Source organism: Carassius carassius, chromosome 1 (genome assembly GCF_963082965.1).
Source record: "Carassius carassius chromosome 1, fCarCar2.1, whole genome shotgun sequence".
Classification (NCBI taxonomy): domain Eukaryota; kingdom Metazoa; phylum Chordata; class Actinopteri; order Cypriniformes; family Cyprinidae; genus Carassius; species Carassius carassius.
The window spans coordinates 11,101,641-11,129,448 of NC_081755.1; the positions used below are offsets into that span (position 1 = coordinate 11,101,641).

The 27,808-nt window shown below is 37.9% G+C and overlaps 2 protein-coding genes across 3 annotated transcripts in view; both read right to left on the reverse strand.

Moving 5' to 3' along the window:
- Nucleotides 1-27,808, reverse strand: part of LOC132148025 (zinc finger protein 271-like) — a 193,280-nt gene that overhangs the window by 76,946 nt on the left and 88,526 nt on the right. The gene's annotated exons all lie outside the window — the stretch shown is intronic.
- LOC132127903 (zinc finger protein 501-like) lies at nucleotides 9,538-22,252 on the reverse strand. The gene is made up of 3 exons (XM_059540152.1): nucleotides 22,018-22,252; nucleotides 11,705-11,769; nucleotides 9,538-11,037 (listed from the first exon to the last, which is right to left on the reverse strand). The coding sequence occupies exons 1-3, from the start codon at nucleotides 22,250-22,252 to the stop codon at nucleotides 9,994-9,996; spliced, it is 1,344 nt and encodes a 447-aa protein (XP_059396135.1). The 3' UTR covers nucleotides 9,538-9,993.

Here is a 27,808-nt window from a genome sequence, read left to right on the forward strand (position 1 = left end):
GAGCTCTCGTAAGAGAATGTACTCGGTTACTAAACGTAACCTCGGTTCTCTCTAGAAGAGCGAACGATTACTGCGTTCTCTGCCGTGCGTACGATTCACTCTGGTTCGCTTCGGCGATGAAATAAATCAGGTGAGTCAGCCTTTTCGAGCTCCTTTTATAGGTTGGGTCACACCGTTTCGGCGGGAAGTGGCAAGAAGGGCGCGAATCGCCCTTATTGGTCTGATGTTGCATAAGCCTGCGCTCGATAGGCTGTGCAGTTGCCGCAGAACAAGCCAATGAGCGAGCGAGCAGTCTCGCCTATGGCTGTGTACTGCTGCAAATGCGCTTTACAAAAATACAAAATTAAAGGATAATTTTTTGCTTCAGTATTTTGTGAAAAGAGACTTTTCCCGTAGCGTCTTAGCTAAGACGCAGTACTCGTTCGCTCTTCTAGAGAGAACCGAGGTTATGTTTATTAACCGAGTATGTTTTTGATTGTTTTCTTGACTGATACACACATTCACACACCTTCATTTCAGAAGCGTGCGCGTCGGGCTTTCGCAGCGGCAAACGCTTTGATTGCGTCCTCGAGTTTAACTTGTACTTCGGAGATCATTTTTATCAGTTTAAGCTTTGAGAAACTGCGTTCTCCATAGCTCACAGTGACAGAGAGAGTGAGAAGCACTCTCAATGCTACAAAAACATTTGGAAAATTGTTTTCCATCCCTTTTTCACAGATGAATTTAAGCGCATCCAGTGGTTTAGATCCAGCAACCAGGCGTCTCCCTTGTTTTCCTAAAGAATAAACACGTATTTTTTTACAAGAATAAACATGATAACATATTAATTAATAAAAATAATTGAAGCAATTAAAACCTTTTTTTAAACTTGAATTTAAATACTATTAAACTAACTTTAAATTCTCAAGGAGTTTATAAGTAAAAAAAAAACAGTTCTAAATGAACTTGTGTTAACAATATAATTAGAACTAACAATATAATTTGATTTTTTAAAATGAACAATTCCTGTATAAAATGGGACAGCAACCTTTATATCAGTGGTTCTCAACCTTTTTTTCCAGCGGGCCGCACTATGGTCTAAGTGCAAGTCTACGCATATAATTTACATATTACGTCAGCAATACAAAAACCAACCTGATTTATAATATTATAGCCTAACTATTATGATATATAATCTATTACATTCATTGAAATTAACAATTCTACTCCCCATAAATAAAACACCTGATGCTGTCGGGAGCTGACCAATTTTGTGAGATTCAGCTTGAAAGGAATAACACAAAGAAGTTGCGATTGTAACGCCTGTGTTATACTTTCCGCATGAGCAATCCGGATGCAGACACGGCAAGCCCGGACGCAGACTTCTTCAATTTATACTTCTGAATGCGCAGGCTGATGGTCCGCTCTGCAATTGCCCAGAATTATTGCACATCTGACTGTCTTTATATTCTTTTGCTGACGGATTGCACAGGTTCGAGTAGCAATGAGCTTCTTCACTCTGCCTGCACATGTGCAATTTTGCTTTTGAAGCCTACTGACCTCGCGCACCTGTTCGTGCGGTCGTCTGCTCATGAGCCTCGGCACACACTTTCCAATGACGATAAGGATTGTTACATAGTGTATGGTGTTTCCATTTATCTGAACTTCTTCAAGTGAGTTGCGGGGCAAAAAACAAACAAACGAAAATCCAGCACTTCTCCTTCAATACTGATACTGCGACCATTCACAGTTTGTACATGTTCATTCGCTGGCATTTTTTGAATTTCTTTTTTTTCTCCCTTAAAAAACAAATGTGTCCATTCTGATGCGCAATTTTACCTAATGGCTGTTGATGACTATTTGAATTGAATTCTGCCAAAGTGCGCGCTTGTATGTGTTCGTTAAATGCTTATGCCAGTGCTCATGACTGAAAATAATATATGAAGAAAAAAAAATCACATAAAAACATTAGGATATAGCTTATATTTCATTAGTAGCATAATTTTTTTAAATTGATATAAACAATAAAATTTTAGAAAATGATAAAGTTTTTTTTATTTTTTTTATTCAGCATGTGGTGCGGGCCGCATTTGAATTCGTGACGGGCTGCGGGTTGAGAACCACTGCTTTATATCAAACATTTTTAAATTGTCCACAGCTGAGTTTTGCGGGAGGCTGATCTGCGCCAGATCGCGTGAAGTGAATGTAATGAACAAAGTCATTTTCAGATGCAATGAAAAAAAAAACCATGGATAACCTAGATTAGTCCCAGGCTCTGTTCTGAAGTAAAATAATTATAATTACTGTTAACCAAGAGTAACACATTTTTAACACATTTTAACGGATTAATCGCCTATTTTCATTTGCTGAATGTTTTCTTTATTTTTTAAACACAAATTAAGTTTGTCAGAGGAAAAAAATATATGAGTCGTGTATAGGTTTTATTTTAACGGATCAATCACCTATTTTCGTTTGCTGCATGTTTTTTTTTTAAACACGCTAAAAAATAAATCGGAGTTTGTGAGAGGAAAAAAATAGGCTATAAGAAAATATTTTACAACAAATCCTTTAAATTTAACAAATTTATCAGAACAAAATAATAATAAAAAATATTTAATTCTAATGGATAAATATAATTGCAGTATATAATAATATAGGCTTAATATTAAAACAAAATAAATAATAATAATTTAAAGCTAAGCATAAGGTAAGGTTTGGCTTTCTCAATCGGGAGAAATCAAACGTTTCCATATTTGTGATGTTGCCCATTTGAAGCTTAACTATTATTCATGAGGTAAATAGGCTGTGTGCTTTCAGTATCGATGGAAAAAAAATCAGAATTAACAATATGTCAAAGTGCTCAGGCCGAATGTCTGGTGAACAACTGCTGTTTCCAGTGAATATGTGCGCGAGGCACCAGCACGATCAAACAGCTGAAACAAATAATACTTCATTTTTGGTCACACATAAGGCATAATTCAAAAATGCTGGTAGTTTGAAAAATCTAGAATAATAACAGAGTTAATATACTAATTATTGCTAAATGCTGTACCGTTCCCATTTCGCTCTGCATATGGAACCTGAAGATTTTTTTAAACCAAGAATGAACCGAAATGAAAATGAAATTATAACATTTAACTTATATATATATATATATATAGGCCTTATATTTATTTACTGTTTAATAAAAATAGCATGCATATGATCCTTTGTGTTAAGGTCTTCTTTTAATTTTTGTTTAGTAGACTGTAGCCTAAGACTATCCTACATTTTAAAAATTGTAAAAAAAAATTTTTTTTTAAATGTTCCAATGTTATATCATAATGTTATTGTTGTTTCATTTCCTTCTTTCATCTCATTTTACAATTAAATTCATTTCGCAATCCGTCCCTTTGCGCCACCTGGCGGTAGTTTCGCGAATGATTTTAACACACGACTGAATTAGCTACCACCGCGGCGGTACACGCGGCGGTAAGCCCCAGATAGGATGGCCACCTACTGTACAACCAATAAACTTTTATGCTTAATTTAGTGAGATAATTTGTTCAGTAACTGCACATGAATCAATTATATTTTCCTCTTCAATATTTGCAGCACGAACATTAAACATTAATATTTGAATGAATGTTGAAAAAAAAAACTGGGCTGAGTTTCCCAAAAGCTTCGTAACTTAAGTAGCACTTGAAAATCATCGTAGATCTACGGGTGCTCGAGTAATCGTTAAGCCCTAAGTGCATCGTGAGAAGACAGATTAATGCGGTTACCTGCAGGACAATCAGCAGATTACACCTTTAACTTGATTCAAGCGTAATGTGATTATATTTACATTCACATTTAGTCATTTAGCAGACGCTTTTATCCAAAGCGACTTACAAACTTAAACAGTGGACGCAATCAAAAACAACAAAAGAGCAATGATATATAAGTGCTATAACAAGTCTCAGTTAGGTTAACACAGTATACGTAGCATAGGCTTTTAAATAATATAATAAATAAAAAGAAGTGTTAGAGGTAGTGTTAGAGGTATTTATATCTTTATACATACATACATACATAGATATAATTGCATAATACATGAAAAGATAAGATGGAAGTGATGGATTTTAAGACGTTTCTTGAAGATGGCTATAGGACTCAGCTGCTCGGATTGAGTTGGGGAGGTCATTCCACCAGGAGGGAACATTTAATTTCAAAGTCCGTAAAAGTGACTTGTGCTTCTTTGGAATGAACATTCAAGCGACGTTCACTTGCAGAACGCAAGCTTCTAGAGGGCACATAAATCTGAAGTAACAAATTTAGGTAAATGGGTGCAGAGCCAGTGGTAGTTTTGTAGGCAAACATCAATGCCTTGAATTGTATGCGATCAGCTATTGGAAGCCAGTGCAAATTGATAAACAGAGGTGTGACGTGTATTCTTTCCGGCTCATTAAAAATGATAATTATAAGGATTTGATTGTGCTTTATTGTACACTTTATGACTCATTTTCTTTATACATTTATAAATGAATTAATTAAAAGGGGGAGGAAAAAATAGAAATACACATCTAAATTAAATGACTGAAAATAATAATAAAAAAACGAATAAAAGAAATAATGTAGGAAATGCTTCAAAGACTGGGGGGGGGGGGGGGGGGGGGGTATGTCAACGACTTGCTGAAGTTCAGAAAACCAATAACGTCTCTCTCTCTCTCTCTATACTGTATATAAAGTACATTATATATGATTATGTAAAGTATAATAAACTATAATATAATATAATATTGTACTGTATTATAATGAATTATAATTATTATATCCAAGTTGTCTGTCTGGAACGCAGCGTTAGGTTAACATCAATAAGCAATTGTGTACTACTGTTACGAGCCATTCTAAGGTGAGATTTCAGCATTTGACAAAGGATAGCAACTCCTAAGTAGCACTTAAAGCACTACGTGCGATTGCTTTACGTGCATAGTTGGGAAATGCACGTGAAACAATAACGAACGATCGTAAAATTACTCGTAGAAAACACTCTTAAGCGCTAAAATCAATCGTTAACGGGAAACCCGCCCAGAACAGTTTAATACAAACGAATGTCTCATGAATCGATCAGTTAGTTAAAAAAAAAAAGTTAAAAGAATGATGGATGCCACAGACATCTTTTATTTCACAATATAATATAATTTTACTATCGTAAGCTTGACTTTATTCTTAAATTATGACGTTAATCTTATTTATTCAGTTATTTTTGAACGTGGCACAAAATGCTGCCTTAGGCTACTGAATGAAAACACAATTTTGGCACAGCGGCCCAAAAAAAAAAAAAAAAAAGAAAAAGGTAAAACAAGTGGCGATATATTTGTATTATTTATTAATAAAATAATGTCTTCTGAGTCAATCTTGCAAAAATGAATTTGACGAACCTGACTTGCCTCCTCATTGTACATGCCTTTGAAAGAGTTTTTGTTTTCGATTTGAATTATTACGTTTTAAAATAGTAATTTAAAACGCAAAAAGCATTCTATAGATATATTTATCATGTCGGTGAAGCGCTCCTGCTAAAGACAGAAATTGTTTTCCTTATTTTACAAAAGCATGAGGTTTTGTTGATATTGTGAGTGCACATAGCCTACAAGTAGACCCTTTGGAGTTCGAAATGATGCATAGGCCTACTCTTACCTTTATGAGCAAAAACGACGGCGCATTTTTAAGTTTATACTGTCATTAAAAAAAATCAAGCTGGCTCCTCCATGTCCTGCAAAGCGCTCACTCTCCGCACAGACGATTGGATATGCGCCTAACAGTGCTCATTTACCTAAGTTAAATGTTTAAATGAATACTGTGAAATGCATGAAGTGTAGGCCTATTATGTCTGTTTATTTTAGGCATGTCTTGTTGGTTTGAGAAGGCTAAATTGATCAAACATAATGCTCAACTTACTGTCTAAACGAGCTGCAGCTTGCTCGTTCCTTTAAAAATCAAAAACTTGAATTTACCAAACGCAAAATTTTCCAAACATATTTCAAAATTAACTTATAAAGAAACGAATAGAAAATGACAACTTTTCTATTAAAAATCAAAAGTGAACTATTTAAATAGCTGTGTAATAGGGAAGAGAGAGAGAAAAAAGTCACAGTATCCAGTCGACTCGGGCAAAGGCCGGGCCCATGCAGGGCTCTATTCGTTCCCTTGTTTTAATTAGAAGTTCTCCCCCAGCTATGTCCCAAAACTGCCCGGGCTCATATGCACCTGCATATCCTGCACCCAGACTATTCCACTGAGGAGACAGATGTGTACTTAAGGTGCTGTTATCATGATTATTACCTTAAAGCCTTCCTTAGGGCAAAATAGGACAAAGCCAAATTATTATTAATGTACTTATTCACACGTACATCATCCATGCGTACGTTATCCACACGCTTATCCACTCGTACGTTATCCAGACGCTTATCCACACGTACGTTATCCAGACGCTTATCATCGCGTACGTTATCTAGACGCAAAGTACAAAAAAAACCTTTCTTTGCTACGCCGCGACTGCGCAGTTTGAGCGCAGCTCCGACACGTGACCGTGACGTCTCATATCTTACGTCTGACGCCTGAATACTATGGGATTTTGGCCAGACGGCTGGCGAGCGTATACACGTTAGTTCTTCTCTCAGTTTGCTTAGTGAGTAGCAGAACTTGCACAAGATACACCTCGTATTCGAAGGGCCCTTTAAGTGAGATATTCGAAGCGTGTAGGGCATTCAGCGACATCCAGCACTACATCCGTTGCTAAAGTTGATAAAATATATATATATATATTTATTTAAAATGTAATTTTTGTCTAATTGTGTCTTATTTTAAATTACTTTCCTTCCGTCAGCGTGGTGTTTAATACAAATAAATGGAAATACATATACACAATCTAAAGTACATTTCCTGCCACTATAATTAGATTTAATTTGTTTTGTGTTTGATGAGAAATAAAACAAAAAGCTGAAGAGTTTTTCTGAAGATGAAGATTAGGTGTATTTATCAGTGTCTTTGCTATCACTATATATACAACTATGAACTGACATGACAGACAGTGATTAACCAAGCATTTAAGGGGCCTGCTAAAAAGGAAGCTATATTAGCGTACATATATATATATACATATATATGTATACATATATATATATACACATATATATATATATATATATATATATATATATATATACACACATATATATATATACCGTATTTTCCGGAATATAAGTCACACTTTTTTCATAGTTTGGTTGGTCCTGCGCCTCAAAATGAATTTGACATATAAAAACATTGCCGGCGAGAGTGCTCCTGTAGCCTGAAATCATAGAGCGCCCTCAAAGAGCACTGCATTTATAATCTCTAAAAGACATCTCCGTTTATCCGAATCTCACAAATCTGTTATCACACAATAAAAATATGCATAATGAATCTACATTTTCCTCTTACTACAAACTAATGCTGGGTGGTTTGATCAAAAATTTATATCACCGTTTTTTTTCAAAATGATGCCGGTTTTCCGGGTAATGACGTTTTTTTTTTCATGCATAATCAGGTGTACAGTGGATTTTCTGCTGGTTGATATTCCAAGACGTGCTTGCGGCTATGGTGCTGGAGCAAATTGCTCGTGTTGCCGCCTTTGGCGAAAATTTTAGCATAAAACTTGCATAAAATGGTTGTTTGGTCGACGTCGGATTTTTGGAAACCTAAAAACCTCCAAACAACAGACCCGGCTCCCCTTTTTGGCTGTAACGCCTGTTTCACACATACTCCCCCTGCAATGCATATGCAGTCCGCAGCACGGACTCATTGTGCTTTCACACAGGACTCGTTTGCAGTCCGCTACTGATCCACGGCTGTTTAGTCCATAAACACAACATTTGTTCATTGTTTTGATTTCATATCATGTAAAAAAAAATATACATTTAAATCTTTATCACAAGCAATCCCCAGAGGTGGAAAGAGTACAAAAATATTCTACTCAAGTAAAAGTACCATTACATTAATGAAATTTTACTTAAGTACAAGTAAAAGTACCAGTCTAAAAATCTACTCAAGTAAAAGTAAAAAGTAGCTCATTTAAAATTCACTCAGAGTAAAAATTACTTAGTTACATTTTAACAGTGGGAGGGAGTCAAAATGGGACAGGCCAAGGTTGTCAAACTTTGTTTTTCTGCTTCCATAAAAGTGAACAAATATATTGTTTTCCTTGTTTATCTAAAGTGTTCTTTTTCTTGTTTTAAACCTCGCCAAAAACCCATGTACACACAGTAGGCTTTAATTAGTGTACATGAGTTTCCGTGTCAATCCATGTTCACTTTTCCCGCGAACAATGCACTTTCACTTTAATTCAGCGCCTGCAGCACAGCAAAAATAGACTCAGTACATTAACAATCGTTGCACTGCTGCAGACGCACCGCTCCTTGAACGCACTGATGGACCACAACACCGCACTGCAGACGGACTATGTGTGAAACCGGCATTATAACGTAACACCAGAGCACTGCTGAGATTACCCTCACCACGCCTCGCAGTCGCTGCTTAGAAGTGCAACATTGTAAAGGGTCCGTATGAAACAGTGTTGCGCAGAAATTAACAGTGTAACGGCGCAGCATAACATTCGTTCTGTACGTTGAGTAATTAAATACATCGGTATGGTGGTATATTAAAAATGTATATTATAAACGAAAATATACACCAGTTTTGAACCGGTATACCGCCCAGCATTAATTCAAACGAATGCTTAGTTTGTGTCTCATTATTAGCCTATTATTATTAATAGCGAAACAGGCTAAAACAGTGGGATGAGAAATTCTCTTACACTTTGAACTTTTATTAACAAAATGAATAAGGAAAATATGTTTTATCCACATTGTAACACAAAAAAATTTAAAAGACTTTGGATTTCACCTTTCTTTAAAACTATAGTTTGTGGTTCATTGTTAGCCCATTAATTAAAACACATAAGCAATAAAATAGTACAGTGGTACAAATTCCCATTGGCATTTAAAGGCATTTTACTTTTATTAACAAAATGAAAAAAAATGTATATTATATAGCCTAAATAGAAGCTCTGCATTCGCTTGCACCTGTTTATCATGTATATTTTATGAGTTAATTTTGCTTTTGAGCAATAGATGAATAACTATTTATTTGTTTTAGATATTTTATGTTTAGATATTTCTACTTTTTGGGAGTCCCATATATAATTTTATTTTCCACTGTCCTGCACACACACACACACACACAAGTCTTGTCCTGCGCCGCTTTCTGTTGCGTAGGGTCTCGCGGGAGCAAGTCTGTAGTCCATTGGCCCTTGATTTGACAGTGAATGTGCTACATCCTCTTTACAATCTCTAGATTATAAACACTGCATTCTGTCAGCAATGTAATGCAGCAGTAATGTATTAGACTTAACTGTAACAGACAGTAACAGTTTGACTTACCTGAAGAATATAAAGCACTTTTTTATTTCATTAGTATCATTTTTCAATTATATCTATCAATTATTGTAATTAGCTTTTTTCTTAATTTATTCACTTACAAAATTACCCCAATCATTGATTTTTATTTCTTTCCAAATAGAGCTGTTCAAGTCATCTGGTGATTTTTTTTTTTCCATATCACGATATACATCGCTGAGAAAAATGATCACGATGTGATTTTTTCCCCCAATATCGTTCAGCTCTACTAGTAAGTTTAGTCAAGCTAACAGGCTCAGTAGCTTCTGCAGCATGAACACAAACATATAGTCCTCCATTGCTGTTGGTGTTAAATTACGTAGCGGTGTCTGACTATGGTCAAGACGTGGGGTGATGACATCATTGTTTTACAAAATATATGGATTGGCAGAACACAAAACCCCAAAGGTGTCATTTTCAGATTTATCCACTCTGGGACCTGGTTTTAAAAATAATAGCGTTTTCACTCCCCCAAATGCTGGATCCGTCTGGACGAAACACATATACCATACAAAATATTTACATATACAGCTAAATGTGTTTCCGCGTGTAAGGGGCCTTACTTTGATTGGTTTTTGTGCTTTTTATGTGCTTTCTCTCCAGTGTGAATCCTCTCATGTGTTTTCAGATTTGTTAACAGACTGAATCTCTTGTCACAGTGTGAACACTTGTAAGGTTTCTCTCCAGTGTGGATCCTCTCATGTTTTTTCAGACTCGATGACACACTGAATCTCTTGTCACAGTGTGAACACTTGTAAGGTTTCTCTCCAGTGTGAATCCTCTCATGTTTTTTCAGACCTTCTGACTGACTGAATCTCTTGTCACAGTGTGAACACTTGTAAGGTTTCTCTCCAGTGTGGATCCTCTCATGTGTTTTCAGATTTGATGAGTGACTGAATCTCTTTTCACAGTGTGAGCACTCATACGGTTTCTCTCCAGTGTGGATCCTCTCATGATTTTTCAGATCTACTGACTGACTGAATCTCTTGTCACAGTGTGAACACATGTAAGGTTTCTCTCCAGTGTGGATCCTCTCATGTGTTATCAGATTTGATGATTGACTGAATCTCCAGTCACAGTGTGAACACTTGTAAGGTTTCTCTCCAGTGTGGATCCTCTCATGTGTTTTCAGAGTTGATGAGACATTGAAACTCTTGTCACAGTGTGAACACTTGTAAGGTTTCTCTCCAGTGTGGATCTTCTCATGTAGTTTTAAACTGCTCACTGAACTAAAAGTCTTCTCACACTCAGAGCACATGTACTCTCTCACACCACTATGTATTTTCTGATGTTCTTTCAAACTTTGTAGATGCAAAAAACTCTTACCACACAAATTACATGAATGTGGCTTCTTCTTTGCATGAACTTTCAAGTGTTTCTTCAGAAGTGAAGCCCATAAAAACATTTTACCGCACTGATCACATGCGTGCTGCTTCTCTGCAGCGTGGATGTTCATGTGATTCTTAAGGTTTGATGATTGTGTGAAACTCTTCCCGCACTGATCGCAAGTGAATGGTTTCTCTCCAGTATGAACCCTCAGGTGACGATTAAGATGTGATTTACATGTGAAACTCTTTCCACACTGAGTGCAGGCGAAAAATTTCTGTTTAGTTTGAGAGCAAATCAAAGGTTTTCCACCAGTTTTGACATGATTTTTCTCTTCACTTGATTCTTCATTTTCCTCTTTTTCTTCAATGAATTCTGAAATAAAAGTAAAAATTATTTATTTTTGGTATATTGTTAAAAGCTGAGAGAACATCTTTAAATACATAATTACTTTTCTTGCTTTAGATTTACTGTCTTGTCTACTGTAATGTTACTGTAATGTCTTTTACTAATTTAATAGAGACCCGGTAAACATTTTAAAGCATCATTGTTCTTTTCGGTCAGTTTGACCCCAGGGTCTTTAAGCTGTATAAAACAAGAAATATATACATTTTACTAGGGCTGTGATGGTGGCAGATTTTTACCACCATCATAGACCTAGTAAAATGTATATATTTATATATTTTATATACATATACAAACATTTATATACATATATATATATATATATATATATATATATATATAACAAAATTATAAACAACACCTAAGTTTTTGCCCCCATTTTTCATGAGCTGAACTCAACGATCTAAGACTTTTCCTGTGTACACAAAAAGCGTATTTCTCTTAAACATTGTCTTATTCTGAAGGCATATATATATATATATATATATATATATATATATATATATATATTAGGGGTGCAACGGTACGTGTATTTGTACCGGACCGTTTCGGTACAGGGATTTCAGTACAGTGCAAGTGTGCACCGAATGACCGAATGCTATATCTGTGTGCGGAACATAGGTAAATTTTCATGTTTCTACACAAACATATGAAGGGGTGGAAGTCTCTGCGTTCAGCGCAAATCCCGCCCTGCGAGTGTGAACAATGAACATCACTACAACTAGGAAAAAGATGAACATAATTCAAACGCAGCTCCCGTCTGCATTTAAACAGACCTTTGCTCTTAATTCCAATCGGGCCAACACAATAACGAAATCTGAGCAGGGGCCCGTTCTTCGTACGTCACTAACTCAGTTAGCTGGATTTGAATGTTTACCAATTTGGCGTGATCTTGGATCATTTGGTTCTTCGAAGCTCATCCCGGAGCTGCTGTCATAGCAACAGGTCCGTAAACTTAAACCTGCTCGGGAGCAGGCTTATTTCATGTAAACGGGATTAGATCGCTTCTTTTCAACCAGAACTGATACTCAAAATATGTCTGCTACCACCGCTACTTTATTACAAGAGTATCGTACTGATCCACCGAAAACAATAAAAAATAATAATCATTAAAAAATGATTTAAAAATAATATAAAAGTGCTGTGTAGTCGATAACAGCCTTACTATAGACAGACAGTTTTACTCACTGAAATATTTATTTGTCATAAAAGTATTACTTCATAATTGTATTAGAGTCTTACACACATGCTATACAGATAATAGAGTCGTGCATTATTTTGAGTGATGACTGCTATTATAAAAGTGGCTTGATGGAGCGCAGGAGATGCAGATAACTTGATATTGACCCTTAAGAAACTTTCATTAATGCTGTCACGTAACAAATATGTCCAAATATAAAATTAAATGAATAGATAATTTCTACATTGAAATAAAAATGTAAAGACTGCACAACTATTATAAATTGCGAATCTGAATAATTGGGAATCATGAAAAAATTTCTAATAAAATAAAAACATGCATCTATTATCTGTTTCATGTATCAATTATAACATTTATGTTTCCTTATAAAAGTCCAGAAATTTGTCAAGTTTTTCGTCAGGTGTCGTTTTAAATTATATGACGTCATTACATTGCCGTCTTGCCACCAGCCAATCGCTGCACTGCTGATCATGGTTTCGAGTATCGATACATATCCCCTTTTAAGCCAACACATGAACGCGCAATTATCTCAGATAACTCAATCCAGCGATACTAATCATACACAACAGGTGTGTTCGAAGAACCCAATTAGCCGGATCATGATTAGCACGATGATATCATCTTGGATGTATCATTTGTTCTCGGATGTAATAAGCGTCATACGAAGAACGGGCCCCAGGTCTAAAAACTGAAACTGTTGATGCGGTAGGGTTGTGTGCCTATATATGTGCACTATTTTAAACGAGCGCTCACTGAGTTTAATGCCACAGTTATGTTAGAATGCATCTCATTCTTGTTTCTGTTGCGGTGCGTCAGACTCGTCATGAGGCGCGCGGTCCGGAGCGCTGTATGACTGATGCATCAGTTCAATTCAACTTTACTACAAATATATCAACTTACCTGTTTTAAATATTTTATATTTAAATGTTCGTTTATGCCCAATACTAGTGTTTTACTGTTGGACTTTAAATGAAATCTGCTATTGATTTTCCAAATAGTTATGCTATGACAAGAACAAAGAGTCTCTCTCTTGCTCCACCCATGCTCGATAATATTGTGTATTGTCGATCTCACGGGCTGACGGTATGAGGATTTGAAAAATGACCATATCGCCCAACACTTTGGAAAAATTATGTATACCGTATATTTTACATATAAGCAGGCCTACAAGCTGGGATTGGTAATGCTGCACTGTAATCATAGTTATTTGTTTATATTTTTCATTATATTTTATTATGTGATATTGGTTTGAGACAGTATTTTATTTCTTATTCTTTTTTTATTTGATATATATTTTATTAAAAAGTGTTAAAAAAAAGTGTAAACAAATTGTTAAAAAAGTTTATAGTAATAAACAACCTGCAGTTTAATGTTTGCATTTCTTTCCCTTACTGTACAGAAAATGAACCGAACAGTGACTTTAAAACTGAGCTACGTACCGAACCTTGATTTTTGCGTACCGTTACACCCCTAATTTATTTATATATATATATATTAGGGCTGGGCAAGTTAACACGTTTTTATCGCGTTAACGCATTAATTAATTAACGCCGACAATTAGTTTATCGCGCGTTAACATACTTTTTATTTTGAAAGTCCGTTGCTCACTGCGTTTCAATACACATAGCTAGACTGTAATAAAACAACCGAATACAACACAAACCATGGGTCACAGGAGGGGTGGGATGTTTATCAGTAGACTACTGGCTGCTTGGGATGAGCTACAGCGCAAAACAGAAAATATCAGGTGCGGACAGAAAAATGGAAAAAGGTACCGAAATCTTAAATGGACATTTTTATTTTAAACCTCTTTCACAGGGTGGAGTTGATAGAACTAAAGCTATTTGTAACCACTGCAAAGCTGAATTTTCTTATCATCGGAGTACTTCGAGTCTGAAGTATCACTTAAATGCAATGCACACCATTGATGCCAGCAAATCACCCACCCAAACAAACAGTGGAGGAAGGCTTCGGCAGACTACATTGGATGCAGCATGTTGTGCAGAGATACCATGACAGAACACTGGAGACTGTGCGCGTCGCAGGGGACGTGTTCAAAAGTCAGATGTCTCGCAGCAGCGATCATATTTCTTGCACTATCTGTGCTAAGTGTGCTGACTTTATTTGAAATGCCCCACTGCTGTGCAACATGAATAAAATGTTCAGCGCACGTTTCAGCAAAATGTCTCTCTTTATCATCTGAAAATGTGAATGACCTTGTGTGTCTTAGCAACTGGCTAGGTGCAGATGAGTAAGTAAATGTAAAGTTGGAAGAATGGATAAATGCAGTTAATTTTGTCCACTCAACCTGCATCACTGAAAGATTTTTTTTTTTTTTTTGGACTGAGATTCTCAGTCTCTTAAAGGAGATTGATGTTGCTCGGAAGGGGCCAGTTAAAATGTTATGATCGAGGTTCTGGACATAAATTTTTTTTACAAACTAAACAAAACTTTAATGTTTTATTTAATAAAACAATAATGTTTTATTTATACGTTAATGTTATATTTAATTTGATTACATTAATGTTTAAGTTAAGATTTACAAGAAATGTTAACTGCTTTAGTAGCAGTTAACATTTCTTGTAAATCTTAACTTAAACATTAATTTTTAATTAAATAACTTTTAACTGCTGTAAAAAAAGCACTATTTGTTTAAAGTTTTGACAAACCAAATTTTATTGCACTTTTGTTCATACAGCAGGACTTTGAAAGAATAAAATTACACAATACACTACTTTTGATTTCATTATTGAATTTTGCACATGCATCGCAGAAAATCATGCGATTAATCGCGATTAAAATATTTAATCGTTGCCCAGCACTATATATATATATATATATATATATATATATATATATATATATATATATATATATATATATATATATATATACACACACACACACACACACACATATTAGGCCTGGGCGATACATAAATATATATCGGTATCTTGATTTTGTCAAAATTTGTATGATATTTGATATATACCTCGATATATTTTCATTTTCATTTAAATAAAAAAACTCTATACTTACTGGTTTTTATTAACATATATATATATATAAATATAAAAAACTCAATCTTTTAATTGTGATGATTTTGGCTCATATTGAACCAAAACCCACCAATTCAACATTCATTCATCTCAACAAATTTGAATACTTCATAAAATTTTTTTAAACATTTTTAGTGAATTGTTGTCCTTCTGGGAAAGTACGTTAATTTACTGTACATGTACTCAATACTTGGTAGGAACTCCTTTTGCTTTAATTACTCCCTCAATTCGGCAGGGCATGGAGGTGATCAGTTTGTGGCACTGCTGAGGTGGTATGGAAGCCCAGGATTCTTTGACAGTGGCCTTCAGCTCATATGCATTAATTGTTCTCGTTTCTTATTTCCTCTTGACTATACCTCACAGATTCTCTTGGGTTCAGGTCTGGTAAGTTTCCTTGCCAGTCAAGCACACCAATACCATGGTCAATTAACCAACCTTTGGCATTGTGGGCAGGTGCCAACCCTGCTGGAAATGAAATCAGGATCTTCAAAAAGCTGGTCAGCTAACGCATTCTCATCCCAAGGCGTCATATACTGACACTCTTGACATTTCGTCAACATCCTACGCATATGGCACCCTCTAGCGTCAATATGAGACACAGATTATGGGTTAAGGTTAGGGTTAGGGTTAGACCGCTAGGAGGCGCCTTCTGGCCCATTTTTATCTGCTTCTAATATTGACGCTAGAGGGTGCCATGTGCGTAGGATGTTGACGAAATGTCAAGAGTGTCAGTATATGACACCTTGGGAAGAGAACGGGCTGGGTCAGCAGAAGGAAGCATGAAGTGCTCCATAATTTCCTGGTAAACAGGTGCAGTGACTTTGGTTTTCAAAAAAACAATGGACCAACACCAGCAGATGACGTATGTAATAATGTATACAACTTGCACCACAAAAAATAAACAACAAAAATTAGGTTGTTCATAGACAACATGACATTTAAAAAAAAGATATTGAAAAACTAAATGTACCCATTTTTTACCACTGTTTTCTCTTGGCTAATGAAGTAGACACACTTCAGTTTGGGACAGCCTTCGTCGCGCTGCTGTGATGCATTCACACTTCAAATGCACACTTCGGAGTCCATTCACTTAAGTTTGGGACACAGCAATTGTCTATATGACATTTTCATGTAAGCAGAAAATCGCTGTGGAGAGATATGTTTTCATATCATCATTAGCGTTTGTTCCGCCATCAGTGAGCGTGCAAAGGGTTGTCAGATAGCACAAATTAAATAATACACTGGGCAGAAAGTGTATCCTTAAAGAAGAAAATATCTGTTTTGGGGCTAAAAGTTCTTTACATCTGGCAACCCCAAGCATGAAAGCTAGTGAAGACTTGCTAGCAATGCTAAATACTGCAAATGCCAAATAACTTGTTTCGAGATAAATAACAAGCCAGCCAATATCGTGATGATTATTTTTAATTAATCGTGAATGGTGGATATTGTTATCAAGAATAAAATATGATTAACCCTCTGGGGTTCTTCATTTATGAGTCACACTCAGGACCTTCGGGTCAAAAATGACCCGGAGTGCGGGATTCAGGTATCCTTTTTTTTCTTTCAGTAAAATCTATGAAATGTATTTTTGTAAAGAGAGAGAGAGAGAGAGACGCGTGTCCTGAGCTCTCATCACCATTGTCCTGGAAACCAAGGAGAAACACCTGCATGCACTCAGCATGGGCTGGCTGGCCACAGCAGAGCTTCATCAAGAGAAAGCTACAAAAGCTGCCGGTGAGACACTGGTGAGACATGTCTCCAGAAGACACTGCGATAACTGATACTCCTCCTTTCGTCCAGAGAGCAGTGTGTGACCGGCCAGCCCCAACATGTGAGCACAGCACGGTAGGCTTGGGCGGTAATACGGTAATATGGTATACCACGGGATCTAAAAATAGCAACGGTGTCAGTTTCAATACCGTCATACAAAAAAAAAAAACAATGCACTTATATAGGAGACATGGATTAAATATTAAATATAATTTATTTAATGTCTAAAAATGTATGCGTGGTTGTCATTACGTGACAGCGTGGAGGAGAAAGAGAGAGAGGGGAAATATGGCTAGTCGCGCACCGAGTGACCTGGTCTCGAAAAAGAACACAACTTCTGCAGTTTGGCAGTATTTCGGGTTTTGACCGAACGAGAAGGGAGAGGCGGTAAATACGGACGAGGCAATTTGCAAATTGTGCAACAAAAAGGTGACCGCGAGAGATGGAAATACCTCGAACCTAAGGTCGCATATACGAAACCACCATCCACTCACTGCTACGAGGATGGACCCGAGTTCACTCAGTGCAACAGTTTCAACACCTCCCGATGCAGGACCAACAGCATCTAGGTCCACCGCCAGTATGCAGCCGCCGATAATGGGGGCCTTCGGGAAAACAACAAAGTACAAAAGGGACAGTGTCCGTTGGAAAACCTGTACTGATGCAGTGACAAAATACTTGGTGAAGGAAATGGTCTCTTTCCACACAGTGGAAAAAAAGTCATTTAAGGACATGGTAAAGGTCCTAGATGCCCAGTACGATTTGCCTGGACGGAAACATTTCTCACAAACAGCCGTCCCACATTTATATTGTAAAGTTAGAGACAATGTTCAAGTGCTGCTGTCAGCGGCAGACAGTTATTCCTTAACAACTGACATGTGGTCGTCAGTTAACATGACACCATATATGTGCCTGATTGTCCACACTATTACACCTGACTGGAAACTTGAATCCAAATGCCTCCAAACTACGTATTTTCCTGATAGTCATACGGCGGACAACCTTGCCGCTGCGCTTAGAGCTGCACTTCAGGAATGGCAACTTGACGAGAAAAAACTTTCAGCCATAACCACTGACAACGCTGCCAACATTTCTGCCGCGATCAGGTCCCTGCATTGGCCGTGGCTTAACTGCTTCGGTCAAAATCTAAACTTGGCTGTCACAAATGCATTGCATGACCAGAGGCAAAAAACCGAGCGCGCCCTCGGACTATGCCGTAATATTGTCGGGGCCTTTTCACACAGCTGGCAACGTAAACATGAACTACACAAGAAGCAAGTCGAATTGGGACTCCCAAAACATAGTCTAATAACGGTAAGCATAAAGCGTGCAGAGTTCCTCAGGGGCAGGGGCTCAAATGTAAAAAAATAGGGTCATATATACAGTATATGCTTTGCATCACATAAATAAATTATATTTAAAAGTAGGCTATAATAAAATAGAAAAACTTTTTTTTATTTTAATTTTTTTTCTGTATGTTTTATCAAATAAATGCAGACTTTATGCGCATAAGGGACTTATTAAAAAAATGTGCATGCAAATTTGACCAAATGGAATAATATACATTAATGGACTTATTTATTTATGCATTCATTCGTTTATTTAGGCCAATTAATTCATTGATTCGTTAAACGAATGTATTAATAGGCCTAAATAAAAGAATTTCGTTTATTTAGGCCTATTCATTCATTAATTTGTTTATTTAGGGCTATTCATTCATTTAATCGTTTATTTATTCGTCATTCATTAATTAATTCATCCATCCATCGGCAGGACTGCGCAACTCGCTGGGGCTCCAAACTGGCAATGGTGGAGCGCATCCTCGAGCAGGCCCAAGCGATCAGACGCGTCCTGTCTGATGACAGAAGGAGCAGCCTGTCCCTGACCTGGCAGGACATGGACGTCTTGAAAGCTGTTCACGAAGCACTGAAACCAGTCGGTGACTTCACTGATATTTTGTCAGGAGAAAATTATGTGACCAGTTCCTGTATCCTCCCCATACTACAGCTCTGCAGGGACAATGTGTTGGCTGCGTCAGAAAACGACCTCCAACTAACAAAGTCAATAAAAACTAAGAATTCTAACAAAGCTGGAGGCCAAGTATGAATCCGATTCAGTGCGCAAAATAATGCGAAAATGCACTTTCCTCGACCCTCGTTACCGTGGAGGATATGAGACGGATGACAACGCATTGGCTGAGACCAAGGCTGAATTACAGGCTGAGATCGTGAGCTTAGAGGCAGCAGGCCCAGTGGTAGAGTGGAAGAGGGAGAGGCGCAACCCGAACCCTCACGAAAAAAGATGACTCTGGGAAGTATGCTGCAAAAAAAAGCCGATGCAATGGCAGGTCCCGTCGGCATCGGCACCGTAGAAGACCGAGTCGGAGCTGAAATAACAGCCTACTGTTTGGAGCCAGTTGCTCAAGGAGACGAGGACCCACTTCTCTGGTGGAAAAATGCTACCGGGCGTTTTCACCAGATGTCGCGAGTGGCACGAAAGTACCTGTGCGTCTGTGCCACAAGCACACCATCGGAGTGAGTTTTCAGCACCGCAGGTAAAGTTGTCGGTCCACAACGTGCCCTGTTAAAGCCGGATAAAGTAAACATGCTGGTTTTTCTTTGCGAAAAATCTTGACTAGATTTGATGCCAGTTGCCATTCGTTCCTATTCGCAATGTTTATTTTTATTTAATTGATTCAGGTATTTTTATTTGGTTTTCGTTAAAAACAATATTGGAAAAAAAAGAATGGAAAGAAAAAGTTTGTATTTAGGCCTAATGCTTTGCAATAATTTTTAATATGGATGTTTATGTTAATTCAACTCCGGTTGACTGTTGTGGGTCTATTTGCACTTTTTTTATAAGCTGCTCTTTGTTATTAAAAGTTGTTCGGGCGGTGTGATTTAATTTAATTGATTTGTGTGCGTGTCTCAGCGCGAAAACTGTTCTGGATGTTTATGTTAATTTAATTCTGTTTGACTCTTGTATTTGCACTTTTTATAAACTGCTATTTGTTGCTAATAAAAGTTGTTTATATTGTTGTGCATGTTATTTTGTTATTGTTTCAGTATTAGTGTTTGGTATTCAGTTTCCGAACAGTTTAGGCACAAGCCAACAGTTTGGTGACGCTGTCTCAGCCTTACGTCATATTTTTTTTAAATTATTCACGGTAATACCGTATACCGAGGTAAAATAGGGAGGAGGTTTGACGGTATCAAAATTTGGATACCGCCCAAGCCTACAGCACGGTCACACTGCACTCGGAAGCACAGAGTACAGACAGCAGAGCACCAGTGCACCTCACCTGGACACGTTGACACAAATATCGACTTCAATAAATTCACCCTCCGTGGCCTTTATTGAATTCCCCTTGTCATGTGATTCTTCACCTCATTACACTGGTGGAGAATGCGGGCATAATTTGGGAAGAATCACCCACAAGCAAAACCCCCAAGAATTGAGTCTGCCCTGATCTACGACTGTCCTTTACCATTGTTGATTTCCCCCCTTTCCTTTTTTGTTTCTTGCAGGCAGCTGCTCCTCCCCAGCAACGGAGGATTTTTAAAAATGTCTCATGTATATCATGGTTTTTTTCAAACTTATACCGGTTTTCCGGTTAGATATTTCCGGTTGATAGGTCAACCAGTCAATAGAAAAAAGAAATAGAAATAGAAATAGAAAGCCACGTTTCTAGCATTTGTAAAACTGCATTTTTCCATCTCAAAAATATATCTAAATTACGGCCTACACTCTCAATGTCAAATGCAGAAATGTTAATCCATGCATTTATGACCTCAAGGTTAGATTATTGTAATGCTTTATTTTGTGGTTGTTCTGAACGCTTAGTAAACAAACTACAGCTAGTCCAAAATGCAGCAGCAAGAGTTCTTACTAGAACCAGGAAGTATGACCATATTAGCCCAGTCCTGTCAACACTGCACTGGCTCCCTATCAAACATTGTATAGATCAGGGGTCACCAACTACATTTGTCGGAGGGCCAGAATTTTACTGGACACTCACCTTGGGGGCCGGACCCCCAAAAAATTGAAATAAAAATATAATTTTGGCATAAAATTATCACTTAATGTTTATTATTTGTTTATATTTTTTCATTTCATTACAAAACTGAAGGCATTTTTAGCCTTTATGAGTCAGGCTCCTATCACTTGTACCACAGTCAACCACCAGGAGTGATAGAGATACTTTGTCTCAATTCAAGTAAACTTTATTTATAGAGCACTTGAAAAACAAACAGATGAAACAAAGTATCGATATAGGGCTGTCGTCCCTGGCTTCAGCGCTAATACAGTTTCAGTTAGTGGAAGGAAAAGGCCTCTTAACACAGGTAGGCTAAAATGGCACTCTCAAAGGCCATGAAACGAAAAGTTGACGCGGAAAACAGATACTTTAATGACGAATGGACTGAAAAGTACGCATTTATCATGCCAACCTTCAGAAATGCGTTTACTGTGTGCCTCATTTGCAACGAAACTGTTGCTGTTGCAAAAGAATATAATCTGCGCCGTCACCACAACACTAAACACACAAATTTCAAGGATTCATATCCTGAGCAGTCAGAGGCCCGAAAGAGAAAAATTGCCACATTGAAATCTGCGTACTCACGTGCAAGTGGCATTATTACTCAAGCTTTAACTGATCAAGAGAGAGCAACGTGTGCATCAATGCAGGCTGCCTGGGTTTTTTGCAAACATAATCGACCTTTCACAGAAAGTGAGGTTTTCAAGGAGTGCATGGTCACAGTTCTGGAGGAACTTGCCCCCGACAAATCCATGGACAGAATTATTGCAGCTGTCAAACAAATACCTCTCTCTGCTTCAACTGCCACGCGTCGTGTACACGTCTTGGCAGAGCATGTCCAGCAAGTTGTCATTGAAGGGATCAAGGAAGCCACATACATTTCGTTGGCCATTGATGAGTCCACGGACAATACGGATATCTCACAGTTGTGCGTTTTTGTCAGATTCTTTGATGGCAAAGATTTCCGAGAGGAGCTGCTGGCATTGCTTCCGCTGGAGGACAACACCACTGCTGACATCATCTTCGAAAAAATGGAGGATTTTTTTTAAAAGTCATGGATTGTCCTTTGATAAAATCAACCTGATAGTGACATATGGAGCACCTGCTATGATTGGCAAAAACAAGGGTCTGGTGAGCAGAATAAAGACTGTCGCTCCTAAAACTAACGCGTTTCACTGCATTATCCATCAAAGTGTGCTGTGCGCAAAGCTAAGTGGGGAGCTCAAAGAGGTGATGGAGAAAACAATGAAAATTATCAACCACATCAGAGGAACCTCAAGCACACAGCATCGCCTGTTCCGCAAATTTGTGCTCGAATCCGAGGCTTCTCATGATGACCTGTTACTCCACAATGACGTGCACTGGCTCAGTAAGGGCAAAGCACTGGAGCGCTTCGTTGAACTCAGTGCCCAGGTAGTGGAGTTTTTGAAACAAAGCAAAGCAAAAGCGGCAGCTGACCATCTCCGCACAATGCAGGACAGCGAATATATGTCCAACGTTGCATTTTTGACAGACATTTTCTCGCATTTGAATGCACTTAATCTCCAGCTGCAAGGAAAAGAGAAATCAGTGGTGGATCTGGTGGAATAACTCGATCCGTTTGGGAACAAACTTGACCTTTTTAACGCAGATTTGTTGTCGGGGAGGCGGTTGCATTTCAGCACACTGAAGAAGGTGGGACAAAGCCACGTAACAGACAAGATGAAGAAATTCATCACACAATTAAAAGACAACTTCTCCTCCAGGTTCGATGACTTTTTAATTCCCAGGGATGTCATTGGATTTGTGCGTGATCCTTTCAGCATCAACCCAAGTGGAGAATTCTCCACAAACGCAGTGAAAATGATGTCTTTGGACGAAGCGGCCATTCAGAGCGAGCTGGCTGAAATACAGACCGCAGGGGACCTGAAGGCTGCTCTCCGTGGTGCTGAAAACCTGGGCTCATTTTGGTTGTCCTGTCCCGAGGAGTATGGTACATTGAAGACGCTGGCTATGTATGTGCTCACCATGTTCGGTTCGACGTACACCTGTGAGGCTGCGTTCTCCAAAATGAAAAACATGAAAACACATGAGAGGAACCGGCTGTCACACCAGTCCTTGGATGACTCTTTGCGCATAAGTCTGACAGCGGCCAAGCCTGATGTAAAAAAGTTGGTGTCAGAGGGGAAATGTAATTTTAGCCATTGAGCAGTGTGAGTAACCTATTTCAGCCTTGTGATTTGAAATCGCTATAGCCCACTTAACGTTTTATTTGATGTGCAAACATTATTTGTATCCTGTTTTTGTTCGGATACCAGGTTAGTATTTATTTACCATGCTATTTTAAGTTATGCCAGCCAGTTGGTTTTCTCTCCTTTTTTTGTATGGAGAAGTCTGGTTTGAAGTTTGTTGAGACTTTGAAATAAAAACCAAACGTTAAGTAGGGGGCATAAGGAAAAGTTATGTGTGGAAAATAACAAGAACTGTGTGAAACAATAAATGTAAAAAAAAAAAAAAGTGGAGCGAGTTTGTCCTCATTTCGGAATAAAGCCTAAATAGAGTCATAATTGGTGGGGATTACTGATAGTTAAGAGTCTCAGTCATTGTTGCTATTTTCAGTTGCTTTAATAGTGTGGACCACATGATATATTCTCCTCTTTTTTTTTCTCCTCACAATTTTCGAATCCAGTCGCGGGCCGGATTGAACGGTTCGGCGGGCCAGATTCGGCCCGCGGGCCGCCAGTTGATGATCACTGGTATAGATTTTAAAATATTGCTTATTACTTATAAAGCCCTGAATAGAGATCGACCGATATGGGTTTTTCTATAGCCGATGCCGATGTTTAGAGGTCAGAGTCAGCCGATGGCCGATATGTGCTGCCGATTTTTAGGGACGATATCTTGAAGTTTTCCCCTTCATTTGCATGCTATAATGAAACACTAATAATAAGAAGTGGATGCACAACATTTCTAAACTTATCATCACTTATTGAGCACGGACTTGAACCATCTTTCGAATCTTAATTTTGTGCACTGCAATAAAAAATGTATCCAAAGTTAACCAAACAAAATCAATAAACTGACCAAGTATTAAATATATAAAACAGGTAATCTATATATATATTAGGGGTGTAACGGTTCACAAAATTCACGGTTCGGTTTGATACAATACACTGGTGTCACGGTTCGGTACGTTTTAGATACAGCAAAAAGAAAAAATTGGCAGATAAATTTCCTTGATTTTTAAAAAATGTTTTATTTATTAAAACAATGTTTTTTTGTTTTTTTTTACATTGAACAATGATGGAGCTATTCTTTACCCATCTTCTATGGTGTTTTCTTAGCAGCATACTGAATAAAACAAAAAAAGCTCCTTATAAAAAAAAAATGAAAATGTTATATTAGTTATGAACAAATACAAAGATGTAACTTTTTATATGGAACTCTATAACTCTTTATATTGAGTGTGTTTTTACTCAATTGGTTCTCTATAGGGCTTATGTTTTTTGGAACAAAGCAGGAATTACGGTCTGTCTGAAATGGGCTCGTGAAGGAATATTGTAACGGGGCTCAATTACATTAAGCATGTTCTTAAAACCTACGTTTTCCACTACAGAGTAAGGCGCTCGCTCACTCAGTACGCGCTGAAGGCTCGTTGCAAAATGGCTAATGCGTTTAACAGACCAGAAATAGAAGATCCTCCAATAACCAACAGGTCTGGTGTTTGGGTGCACTTTGGATTCCCTGTAAGCTATAATGGTGATGATAGAATCAATGGTAAATAGTAAGGTCTCATATCCGCGGCTATAACGTAAATGTAGCCTACCAATCACCGTGGTGATGTCTTTTGCCCTGTTTGAATCCGTTGGAAATGTCTGTCTAAATGCTGCGGGGATAGTTGTGTTGCGTGTATGTTTCTCCTTTTTTCCGTCTTTTCCCAGATACTGACACACTAAGGTGATGTCGGCGTAAATGAGTTGACATGTTTCAAGTATTCCCGCTGGTGTTTTTTTTTTTTTTTGTATTCCCGCTGGTGTACCCTAGATGCGACATATGGTTGTTTTTTTTATCCACCACTCTCTTGCCATCACCATTATAGCTTACAGGGAATCCAAAGTGCACCCAAAAACCAGACCTGTTGGTTATTGGAGGACCTTCTATTTCTGGTCTGTTAAACGCATTGGCCATTTTGCAACGCGCCTTCAGCGCGTACTGAGTGAGCGAGCGCCTGACTGAGTAGCCTAACATAAACATATAAGTTGGTGTTTTTTTCTTCTTCGGGGGTGTCAGGGGCGTTGCCTGTTACGTCGTTTGGGTTATTGGGCTACCTTGTTGAGCGCATATCATTCATTTGCATTAAAGTTATAGAGCATTTATCAAGTAGAATTTTTCAAGTTTGTTGGAACATAAATGTAAACTTAAATATACATTTAAATAAATACAATTTTAGAAATAAAAATCAATTAAACTGAAAAATATAAAAAAATTAATATATAAAAAAAAAAAAATAACAGTAGTGCTGCAAACACACTAGCAACCAGCACCATTTGTGTTTGATATTGTTGGGAACTCAGAAACGAAGACCAGGAGACTCTTCAGCAGGATTCTTTTTCTAGGATTCTATTGAGAATGGTCTACGTGGCGCTGCAGTCATCAAGAAGTCTAACTTGTCCCTAAGACATTGTAGTTTATGTACATTTTAAGGGGGCGGGATACACAGAGGTGGAGACAAACCTGAACAAAGCATGCAAATGCAATCAGGAAGGTGCCAGACACTGGCATCTTCCCAGCCTTGATCTCATCAGCATAACAGTGTCATTTAAATACAGAGGTGCCTGACTGTATCACTGATACCTTCACATTATCATAGAGACAAAAGGCACAGCTGTGCCTTAAGCTTAAAAAGCCAAATGGCAAGTAAGAGCACAAAGACAAAAGGACATTATCTCAGACACCTGATTTTCCTGATTTACCTCAAAATGTATATCAAAACGTTTTCAGTTCATATGCTATTACATTGGAACCTAGATTTAACATTTTATAAATTTGTAATCCCACAGTCCTCCCGTTGAGAGTTCTAATAACTCTCTTATAATAAAAATTTAAACATTTAAAAGTTCATTCTTGTAACCTGTGATCGTTACAGGCACATAGCACTTGTTTTGTGTTGATTGTCTGTAGTGACGAATGGCATGTTGACACAGAAACAAACATGCAGCTAGGGTCTGTCTAGTTCTTATGGGTAATAATCTTTTCTGGTCGGAATTGTCATTTCCTCGTGATGGGCATGAGTAAGTTGTTGAATAAAACACTTGATACTGTGGACGCATAGATAGTACACCAGTAGTAAGAACAACAGCAGAATTGCTATTTCCTTTATCCACAGCCATGGTTTACCTAACAGGTTTCCGAACCATGACGAATTGTCTTCAGTCATCTGGTGTAACTTTGATGAAAGTTCAAGAATGTCTTGTTGAATTTTGTTCAAGTTCCCTGTTGGATCCAGTAAACCGGTGCAGCACTCAGGTCCGATAATGGTACATGCTCCTCCTTGCTTTGCAAAATTGTAATCCAAGGCAACTCTGTTCTGTAAGATCATTATCTTTTGTGAAGCGAGAGTGTTTGTGATGTTACCCAAGGCCAAAGCCGTATCATTGGCCAGTTTCTGTACAGAATTCGATAGGCTTATGACTTGATCCAGGGCTTGCATGACACCATAAGATGGGATTAATGTTCCAAGAGTTCTGGACCACCATGTTTGTGCACAAGTGAGTCCTGGAATGCAGTGATCTTCTGTGTTCGTGGTAGGAGCTGAATCACTTAAACGTGGAATATTTTAAAAGGTGGTATTGCCTGTTATTAGGACTGGAGTGGATTTCACATTTTCTCTGACTGCAGGTAGGGCATAGACTAAGGTGCACCTGCCATTCAACTTCATCAGTAGCACACTATAGATTGAGGTTCCGCATAGCCAAAACATGCCTGTTGGGGGGGAAATCCTGCACCATTGGTTCACATTAAATAGCTTAGGGAATGATCGAGTTTGCATAATACATACTTCCACATCCTCATTCTTTTGTCGTGTGGATGAAATTTCTGTCTTCAGTGACATTCCCATTTTAATTATGAAACCACATGCAGATCCCAAATCTTTAGAGTCTAAGGATAGCTGTTCAACACACCAACTAAATGTCATTGGTAAGAGTAAGTCTGTCATAACAGGTGTTGTTGAGGTCAAATTGCAGGACCTTAAACCTGGAATGCAACATGGTGAGGCTTGAGGAACAGTCACCTCATGACATGTGCTTTGGTTAAAAATTCCATTAGTGACAACACCAAATAGAGTGCAGGTATCACAGTCAGAAATGGGGTGTGCTACCCATGGGATTCCTGCTCCTACAGAAGGTGGATGTGGCATGCAAACGTTCTTTCCAGCAAACAAGGAGTTTCTTGACATATTCATCAGCTCTAAGAATATGTTGTTTCTGGAGTCTATACTTTGTGCGATGTCCATGATGATTACTAGTACGGCAATCTTGATCATGTTGATGGATGACTGAAGTTCCCGTGTATGATTCTCTGCGTTGTGTATTTAATT